This window comes from Ursus arctos, unplaced genomic scaffold (assembly GCF_023065955.2).
Source record: "Ursus arctos isolate Adak ecotype North America unplaced genomic scaffold, UrsArc2.0 scaffold_16, whole genome shotgun sequence".
Lineage (NCBI taxonomy): Eukaryota > Metazoa > Chordata > Mammalia > Carnivora > Ursidae > Ursus > Ursus arctos.
Genome location: NW_026622830.1, coordinates 1,257,889 through 1,267,625, shown reverse-complemented (window position 1 = coordinate 1,267,625; position 9,737 = coordinate 1,257,889). Strand labels below are relative to the sequence as shown.

The window sequence follows — 9,737 nt, the reverse complement described above, 5'->3', positions numbered from 1 at the left end:
GTGTCCCCGTGAAGTTCCTGTGTTGAGAACCTCACGCCCAGGAGGACGGTGTCAGGACGCGGGTCTCTGGGGGGGGGGTGAGGTCGTGAGTGTGGAGCACCCGTGATGGGATCGGAGGCCTCATGAAGAAGCGGGAGGGAGCCCCCCACCCCCGCACCCGGGGAGGACACAGCCTGGGCAGAGACGGCACCCTGACCTCGGGGCTCCGGCCGGCACAGCGTGAGACAGAGCTGTGTGTGTCAGCCCTCGCTCCGCTGTCCGGGCACCAGTGCCCCAGCGGCATGGGGCCGTTCCTCGGGAGTGTTCCATCTGTGGCCCTTTACGTCCTGGTCTCAGTGTATCCACGCTCTGAGAGAGCTGTGCCCGGGGCACCGATCTCCTTCCTAACCCCCTCCCTCCCCAGCTTCCCTCAGTTGCAGCATTATTCTTCATCTTCCGGTGGGACACCTGCCGTGACCTCTGCCCGCCCTGCTGCCTTAAGGGACGCCTGCCCTCTGCTCCGCGGCAAGCCCAGGACACCTCGTTCCCTCTGGGGAGGGACTGTAAGTGGGCATAATTGCTGTGCAATTAAATCAGCATTTAATGTTGTGACCAAGCGTGAGGTGTTGTGCTTGGGCCCCTGGGGGAGGGAATTCTGTCCCCGAGCCCTTCCACAGAACCACGGGAGTGGTGCGCCAGCTCCCGCACTCCCTTCGCTCGGCTTGGGCCGCTCGCACATCTCCCTCTGGTGAGCTGTGCACCTGCGCCCGTGACACTGTGTCCTCGAACTAGACCAGGATACAGGCTGGCAGGGGCTCTGAGCCCAGCAGGTGGGCCCTTCTGCCTCAGTGCACGTCTCCTCCGTGGTCCGTCCCACCCAGGGCTCCAGCTGACGGCCCTCAAACCCTGCCCCCACCCCCTCCCAGGGCACAGAAGCTGCACCAAAGCCAGGAGGCGGCAGAGCCTGGCTCGGGGAAAGCGCAGGGCACAGGGGGCATTCTGGAGGTCGGCATTGTCCCAGGGCTCCCGGAGATCCAAGGAGGTGGGGGCAAGTCAGAAATGCTGCAAGACACTTACCATCAGATGGCCGGCAAATGCCTTCATTTCAAAAAAACAGAGGGTGTTGGGGTTCCATGGGACAGGAGCAGGGCTGGAGTTGGCTCTGAGTCATCTTGGGGGCAGGAGGTCTTCAAGGCCGACATCCATAAAATACCAACCTCCAGAGATCAACGGTCTGCTCCTTGTGCCCTGGGGCTGGGCCATGTCTAGCCGAGAAGCTGAGAACAAACACCTTGCCTGAGGTAGGGCTCCCTTCCCTGCACCTCTGCCCACGCTCTCCACAGCCCTCAGCGCCGACATCTGTCCTGGACAAAGGGGACCCTGCAGACTGGCCCATAGGCTCCTTCAGGGCCGTGGGAAGAGAAGGAGGGGGGCAGATTGGTCAGTCCTGCAGGGGGGACGAAATAGGAGTGCTGTCCCCAGGGACCCCCACTCTCAGGGAAGGTGAGAGAGTACAGGGTTGGCCCTCCACGGGTCAAAGCTCGGCTCCCCAGCTGGTATAGCGGACCATTTATCCAGCGTTCCTGTGCCTCAGTTTCCCACACACACAAAGGGGAGAATAATAGCCACCGGCAAAAATTAACCAGGCTTATTCTTCCTGACGGCTTGGCCCCTACAGTCACCGGTGAGGCCACTGTGCTCACAGCTGTCCTCAGGGCCTGGCTCTGATGACCAAGGGCTTGGGAGGCCACGGGTCCCCTGACAGGCAGTTGACAGGAGGCTCAGCTTCCCCAGGAAACTGGAAAATGAAACGATGCTCCAAAGCAGCTCAGCTTGGCCCCCATCCCGCCTCAAGGCCGCTTGAGAGCTGCAGGAGAGGCTGCTGGGTGGAACCCCCTCTGTGGTCCTCACGTGAAGACCCCAGGCCCTGACTCCGCAGCGCGGCGCGCGTGCGCGTGCTTGCGTGCGCGTTCATGCGTGCATACGCACCTGGGGGCGAATCTGCATTTCTGACAAGCCCCCCCCCCCCGTGTGATGCGAGCTGCTAGAACTTAGCCCTCTTCTGTGCGGTCTGTCGCAGAGCCCAGGGACAGGAAGTGCGCAATGCACCCCACGAGGCCCCGGTGGCTTTTCATAGCACACCGTGCACAAAGGACTTACCCATCAAGGCGGGAGGTGATGAAATCGGTTGTTGTGTGTTCTTACCTGGGGGTCCTCTGCACCCACAGAATCAGCGCCTGGGAAGCCAGGGTCTGGGGTCTGCCCTTGGCCATCACGGCCCAAGTCGTTCACTCCCCCTACAAACCCTAAGGAGCGCCAGCAGGGACAGGGCCTCCCTGTCCCTCGTTCACGGGGCTCACTTCAGTGAGAGGCAGATGGGATGCTATGGGCCTGGCAGTCTCTCTCTTTCAAGACAAATCAAGCTGCTGACCAGACAGTGAGCAGGACAAACGGGGTCATCACAGCGATTCCTCATATGCCCCGTGTGAAGAATTGGACTTTCTTTTCAAAATGCCATGACTGGCCCCCTGGCCCGGTGCCAAGGGAACAGGAAAAGCCTTCACTTGGGGCACCTGGGTGGCTCAGTCGGTTACACGTCTGCCTTTAGCTCAGGTCATGATCTCAGGGTCCTGGGATCAAGTCCCACGTCAGGCTCCCTGCTCCGCGGGGACCTTGCTTCTCCCTCTGCCTCTGCCTCTGTCTCTCTCTCTCTCTCTCTCTCTGTGCCTCTCATGAATAAATAAATACAATCTTTAAAAAAAAAAAAAAAAAAGCCTTCACTTGGTTCCTGACTGCAGATTTCTGAGATGTGAGTGCTGGTTTGGGTCCAAACAGTGGGTGGGAGACGCCCCCTAGAGGTGTGATGTGTGGGCTGCGAGCCACAGCTAGCACTGGATGGGAAATTTCTGCCACCATAGCTGGCGGCCACTGGGTCCCTTGGGCACCTCACACCGCTGAGGCCCCTCAGCCCAGGAACGGGGATAACGTTGCCTCCCTTGATGTCCAGATGTCAGGACAAGGCCCAAGGAGGCCCACAGTTGAGCAGGTGGACGTTAGCCAGTGGGGCCCTGCACTGGCCTCCCAACTCTGAGAGCCATGCTTTCTCTATCAGCGTATTTCTCCGGTGTCTGGGGGGTGAGCTCCACTATGTGCACCAGTGAGGAGCGGCCCACAGGGCAGTGCCAGCCAAGCTAGGGTAGGATTCCATTTCTGTCCCAGAGACTCAGAGGTGAGGACAGTGTGCCCAAGGGAAGGTAGACAGACAAGGGCATGTCTGACCAAAGCCTGCCAAACTCTCCTTCGTCTGAACCCGACTCTCACAATCAAGATCCAGATGTCCCCTTGAGAGTGGAGGACAGGTGCCTTTGATAAGCGATGGTCACTACGTTCCAGAGATGACATCAGCTTCCCAGGCAAGAAACTCTACTTGAGCAGAACCCAGAGCTGGTCTTGGGAATAATTTACAGTAGCCAAACTCATACAAGACTGATGAATAAACCAGATGGCTCCTGTGTTCATTGGCCACGGGAGAGATCCCTTTCCAGGACCTAGGTGTTTCCCATCTGGGGTCCAAGACCCCCATTGCTGGGATTAAGATATTTGGGAGGCCTACTGCATCTTTTGAAGATGTGGACGACACAGGTGGCAGTGGGGGGACAAGGGGGACCATTTGGCCTCAGTGATCAAGAGAGTTGGTCAGTTGGTCACTGTCCACCTGCTGTGTGCCAGACCAGCCCTGGCCCCCTGGATCTGACTGACAGCTGGCAGGGAAGGTGGACGCTGAACAAGTTGTCACCAATGGTTTGCAATGACAAGCAGGCAGCATAAGCACCGCAGGACACTGGCTGAGCGGCAGGACAGTGAGGGACCAGATGGGATCCTCTTGTGTGGGGGTCAGGGTAAGGTCAAGGACTGAGTGAGGAACTGATCTCCAGAAGCCACCACCCATGACCCAGCTCCCTCCCCAGCCTGCCAGGCCTGCCCTGCTCTGGTCCCCCTGGACCCTCAACTGGGCTCCCCCTTGCAAGCCACCTTCTGGCACCCAAGGCCATACATGCCTCTCCTTCCGTCCCTCTGCCTGTGCCCCAGCCCTCAGCAATCAGGTCCAAGGTCACCACCCCAGGGCGCTCTCCTGACCCCCAGACACAAGGGCCACATCTCCCAGGCGTCATGGAGGGGACCCGATCGCCAGCAGCCCCCCTGGCAGAAAGGACTCAGGCCCCAGACCACTGAGCCCACTCTGATCCACCGGGCTGTCCCGGGGGTGGGGCTGACCAGAGCCCGCACCAGCCAAGGGTAGCGCTCAGCAGAGCGGCACCAACAGTTCACCTGGAAGCCTGAGCTGAGCGTGTGTCCGGGTCAGGCCCAGGCCCGGGCATGGGCACGGGAGCAGCCAGGGGACAGGGCGCCCGACCATCAGCAGTCCCCCTGAGGAACGCGCTGTTATGGATTTCATTGCACGGAGGAGGAAACTAAGGCCTAAAGACGCTCGGCACCTAGCCCGGAAGCCAGGCCAGAGTCTACACACTGCGGGAGGCGAGGAGCGTTCTCAGCGGCGGCAGCAGGGCCCCAACGCCGGTGGGCGTGGCCTGGGGACGGGGCGGGGCGCGGCCCGCGGGGCGGAGCGGAGCCAGCGGCTCTGATTGGGTAATGCGTCGATTCCTCGCGGGACTTCCTCCAGGGCGCGGCCCCGCCTTGGCCCCGCCCCCGGGGAAGGCCCCGCCCCGGGATCAGGCCCCGCCTCCGCCGTGGGCCGAGTTGGGGGGCAGTAACCTCCACGGAGGCCCGTGGTCACGGTGAAGTCGGGCCGGGGCAGTGGAAGCTGCAGGGAACCCAGGCCGGGAGGCGTGGTCAGTTGCCTGCTCTTCTTCTGAAGCGCCTCAGTCCCAAGTGAGGCTGCAGTCCCACCCCGCGGAGCGCACGGCTCGGAGGGGCCGAACCCGGAGAGGCGCAGCCGGCGCCACCACCTCCCCACCGGAGCGCTTCCGCAGTCCGCGCGTGCCGACCGTGCTGCGCCGCGGGGGCCGCCCCTCAGCTGCGCCTGCGCCTGCGCCGGCGCCGCGCACGGGCCCGAGCGCGAACCCGCCGAGCGCGCGCCGGCCCCGCAAGTGCGCCTGCGCGGAGGCCGTGGCCGCGCCCGCTCCCGCTGGGGGCTCGTCGCTGGGCGCCCGGGCCATGGGGGAGGCCGAGGTGGGCGGCGGCGGCGCGCCGGGCGACAAGGGGCCGGGGGAGGCGGCCACCAGCCCAGCCGAGGAGACGGTCGTGTGGAGCCCCGAGGTGGAGGTGTGCCTCTTCCACGCCATGCTGGGCCACAAGCCCGTCGGTGAGCGGAGCGCCGCCGAGGCCGCGGACCCGCGTGGGGGCGGGGCGGGCCGGGCAACGGCCGGGGGCGCGGGGCGGGGCCTCCCACACCCGCCCACCAACCTGCACCTTCTCCTCCCTCTGCGCCCGGCCAACCCTGCGCCCACCCACCCCTCCCCGCCGACCCTGCCCCCTCCTGCACTCCTGCTGTACTCCTCCACCCTCTGTACCGGCCTTCTGTCCCCTGCTGCATTCCTCCACCTTACTATACTTTCTCTGTCCCCTCCTGAGCCCACCAACCCACCCCCCGCTGACCCTGCCCCCTCCTGCACCCCTCCTGTAGCCACCCACCCCCCAGCGACCCTGCACCCCTCCTGTACCCCTCCTGTACGCCTCCAACCTTTGTACCCTCCTGTCCCCTCCTGCACCCCTCCACCCTACTATACCCCTTCTGTCCCCTCCTGAGCCCACCCACCCACCCCCAGCGACCCTGCACCCCCCCCGTACTCCTCCACCCTCTGTACCCTCCATTTGTCCCCTCCTGCATCCCTCCACCCTGCTATACTCTTTCTGTCCCCTCCTGAGCCCACTCACCCACCCCCCCCGCTGACCCCGCCCTCTCCTGTACCCTCCCTCTGTTCCCTCCTTCCCCCTTCCCTATCCCTCCATTCTCTGTACCCTCCCTCTGTACCCTCCTGCACCCCTCCACCCTACTATACCCTCTCTCTGTCCCCTCCTGCATACCTCCATCCCCCAATATCCTTCCTCTGTCCCCTCCTGTGCCCACCCCTCCCACCCCCATCATTAACCCCACCCCTGCCTATAGTGTTCCACCCCTTCCCGGTCCTATATCCTCCGTTTGTATCTCCTACAACCACTCTCCTGACCCCTGCCTCCCACCTCTCTCCTCCCCTCTTACTTGCTGCCTGTGCCTCCTCCCCGGCTGACACTTTTCTCCCACAGGTGTGAACCGACACTTCCACATGATCTGTATCCGGGACAAATTCAGCCAGAACATTGGTCGGCAGGTCCCATCCAAGGTCATCTGGGACCATCTGAGCACCATGTATGACATGCAGGCGCTGGTGAGCCAGGTCCCCTCTCCCCCAGACCCAGCTCCTCCTCAGTGTTTGCCAGGCCCTGTCTTTAGGGGGCTCTTTGTCCTGTGCACGTCCCAGGGGGCAGCAGGAATTAAACAAGGGGCTCCAAGTAGTTTCACTAAAAACCCAAACTTGGTGACGGTAGCTGGCTCCCCTCACAGAACGTCCTTCACGTGGGGTGGTCAGTGAGAGTCTCTCCAGGGAGATGACCGGGAGCTGAGGCCTGTGGGAGGAGGCGGAGGCCCCAGAGTGCTCTAGGCAGGAAGGCAACAGGATCCGAGTCTGAGTCGGGTGAGTCTGGTGGCTTCTGTGAGAACCAGGCAGGCAGGGTCCCCGTCCTCACAGGACCCCCAGCTAGTTTCATCCCAAGGCAGGCAGCTTCCACTAGGTGACCGGGAAGGCCCAAAGGAACAGGGATGTTCCCACAGAGGGCCAGCAGGTGTCAGGGTCCTGTGGCAGCAGGAGATGGTGGGTCAAGATGCTAAGAGGAGGCCAGAGCCCCTGGAGAGTGGGGTGGGAGTGGGAGTTACAGGGGCGCAGAGTGGTAGGAACTTGTCCCTGGCTGACTCGGGGCCGCACCAGCCCTCCCAGCTGAGGCCTTTGTCCAGACCCAGTGCTGCCCTTGCTTCCTGTTGGCTGTGGGCAGGTCATTTGCACTTCCTTGTGATACCCTAGAGAGCGGATAAAGGTGACAGCTATGCTCTGGGGACTGACTGCTTGGCCCGCAGGAAGCGTTCTGGGGAGCAGCACAGCAAGGACCAGCAGCCGTCCTGAAGGGGCTGCTCCACAGGGGACCTCACCCCCACACCTGTCACACTGTGGGGTCACTTGGTCCCCAGACTCCCGGGGCCCTGACTCTAGGACAGTGGAGGCCAGAAGCCAGACACAGATGTGAGGCTGGCAGGGTCCCTGTCCTGGAGGAGCTCTTGGTGCAGCCCAGGAGACAGACACTGACACCCCGCACCAGGCCCACAGAACCCTGGGGAGCTGCTGCGGGGCACCACTCGGGGTTTCGGTGCTGGACAGGCAGGCCGCTTTCTCCCCTCTCCTCCTCAGCTTCTCCCCACCTATCCCTTGTTCGGGACTAGGCCAGACGTCAAGGCTGTCACCTCCTTAGACCCCCGTGCTCCTCTGGGGCTGCTGCCGGGGTCAGGCGAGACCCTGGCAGTACGAGTCTGTGGCCCCCACCGCAGGGGGACCCACAGGCCCAGGAGCCGTGGAGTTACTGAAGCTCCAGGAGACGTTGAGCAGCATATTTGCAGGCTAGCAGCTCGCTGTAACACAGCCCCCAGGCTGCCCAGAGGAGCCGTGTCTGCTCAGTCACAGTCCAGACCTTTTCTGCCAGCTCCCCTTTCCATTCCTCCGGGGGTCCTGTGTCTCCAGGGTCTCTGTCCCTTTTGGCCTGTGGGACCTGTAGGACAAGTGGACTCCAGTAAGCGCTCGGTGTCCCTGACACCACTTAGCTTTACCTGGTTTCCCAGGTGGAGGCTTGCCTCTCCCGCACCGTCTGTGCCTATGAGCACGTGCCCACAAAGACGGGACCGGAGATGCCACGGCCTTTTCTTGGGCGGCCACTGCCCTCTGAACGCACGCTGGTGGGGAGGGAGCCGCACTGGGGCAGCTATGGGGCATCCTGACCACTGCCTCCGCCACTGCCCCCGGGGGGATGCCAGGAGGTGACCCCTGCTGGAGGCTGGCACTGTAGCTTTGCCTTCTGCGGGTCTGTTAGAAAAGCCCAGCTCATAGACCACGAGCAGAAAGAACGTTCTTCAGCCGCTCACGCCCACCTCCACAGCCGTCCGAGACTGTGCGCCTTCATCCCATGCTCTTAAATTGGCTCTTAAATGTTTTTGATGACTTGCTAAAATCACTTTTTTTTTTTGTTTCTATAACAAAAATTGCCGTTTTTGCCATCAGCATGAATCTGAGATTCTTCCATTCCCAAACCCAGAGAGGAACTTTGTCCTTCCAGAAGAAATCATCCACGAAGTCCGAGAAGGTGAGGCTCCGGTGGGTCGGGTCTGGTTCGGGAATGACAAGGCAGGATGTGGGCTGAGGGCAGTGGTGTCAGGGTGAAGGTCGCGAGCCCCAGGGAGGAGTGAGGGTCGCTGGCGTGGTGATTCTTGGCCCAGGTGGACTGGGGGGCGGGGGCGGGTCTGGGGAGCCTTGGGGTCTGGAGGGAACTTGTTCAAGAACAATCGGCTCTCTTTGAAAGCGGCCTGGCGGCAGCTGAGAACCACACACACAGCCGTCCCCGGCCTGAGCCGTCCGCAGCATTGGGCAGGGCCGCGTCTCCCACCGTTTTGGTAAACGTCAGCTGTCGCCCCACAGGAAAAGTGGTCATTGAAGAAGAAATGAAGGAGGAAATGAAGGAAGATGTGGACCCCCACAGCGGGGCGGACGATGGTGAGTGGGGGGCACCCCTGACCCTCCCCTGGGCCCCGCGCACAGCCCCACATCCCCAGCCTGGGTGTCTAGTCTGCTTGAGGCCAGAGCTGCCCCGTCCGCTCCCCCACCCGCTTGGGAGGGAGCCTCGTGTGGTGGCGTGGGTGGCCCACACCGCAAGCAGGCCCTGGGGTGGCCTCGGGCCGGCACCCAGTCAGGTGGACGGAAAGCGTGCACTGCGCACACAGGCCGAGCCCCACGAGGCAGGGACGGCGGGTGGGCAGGGTCCTGCGCCCTGGGGCCGCAAGGGGGCCATCCTCTGGAGGACCTGGCTCTGCAGGCCCCGCGGCAGCCCCAGCGCAGAGGGCCGTGTGTGTAGATACAGGTGTCTATAACTTAGCAGGAAGACGAAATAAAATTCTGGATATTCTGTTTTCAGCCAAATGATTTTGTCTCCCAGTTTTTTCGTCTTCAGGAAGCTTGGGGAAAGCAACGGAAAAGTCCAGCAAAGACAAGAACTCCTCGGACTTGGGGTCCAAGGAAGGGGCGGACAAGCGGAAGCGCAGCCGGGTCACCGACAAAGTCCTGACGGCAAACAGCAACCCCTCCAGCCCCAGCGCTGCCAAGCGGCGCCGAACATAGTCGTGGCTCAGCCATGGCAGGGGGCCGGGGCACCGTTGTCACCTGGATGGACGCCCGCAGCCCACCGCCTGCCCTCGGGCACCTGAGGCTCCCACAGGGCCCAGTGCAACCCCCTGGGGCTCCGGGGGCCCGAGAGACCGGCTCGGGTGCGGAGAGCCGGGAGTCAGGCGTCCGGGCCCTGTCGCCCACCCCGCGCCCCCGGCCGGGCTCCACGGAGCAGAGCGCGGGGCACGGGCAGGACAGCTGGAGTGGCAGGCAGGGTGCCTGCTGTGTCGTCGAGGAGCGCCGGTCTTGCTGGGCCACTCGGTTCTTCCCGTCTGTCCGCGTGTC

At 62.9% G+C, this 9,737-nt stretch overlaps 1 protein-coding gene across 1 annotated transcript; it reads left to right on the top strand.

The window, feature by feature from the left end:
• The first annotated feature begins 5,098 nt into the window (after positions 1-5,098).
• On the top strand, positions 5,099-9,414 carry MRGBP (MRG domain binding protein). The gene is made up of 5 exons (XM_026503872.4): positions 5,099-5,302; positions 6,244-6,365; positions 8,298-8,379; positions 8,712-8,786; positions 9,226-9,414. Exons 1-5 carry the CDS (start codon positions 5,155-5,157, stop codon positions 9,405-9,407), a joined length of 609 nt encoding a protein of 202 aa, XP_026359657.1. The 5' UTR covers positions 5,099-5,154; the 3' UTR covers positions 9,408-9,414.
• The last annotated feature ends 323 nt before the right edge of the window (positions 9,415-9,737 follow it).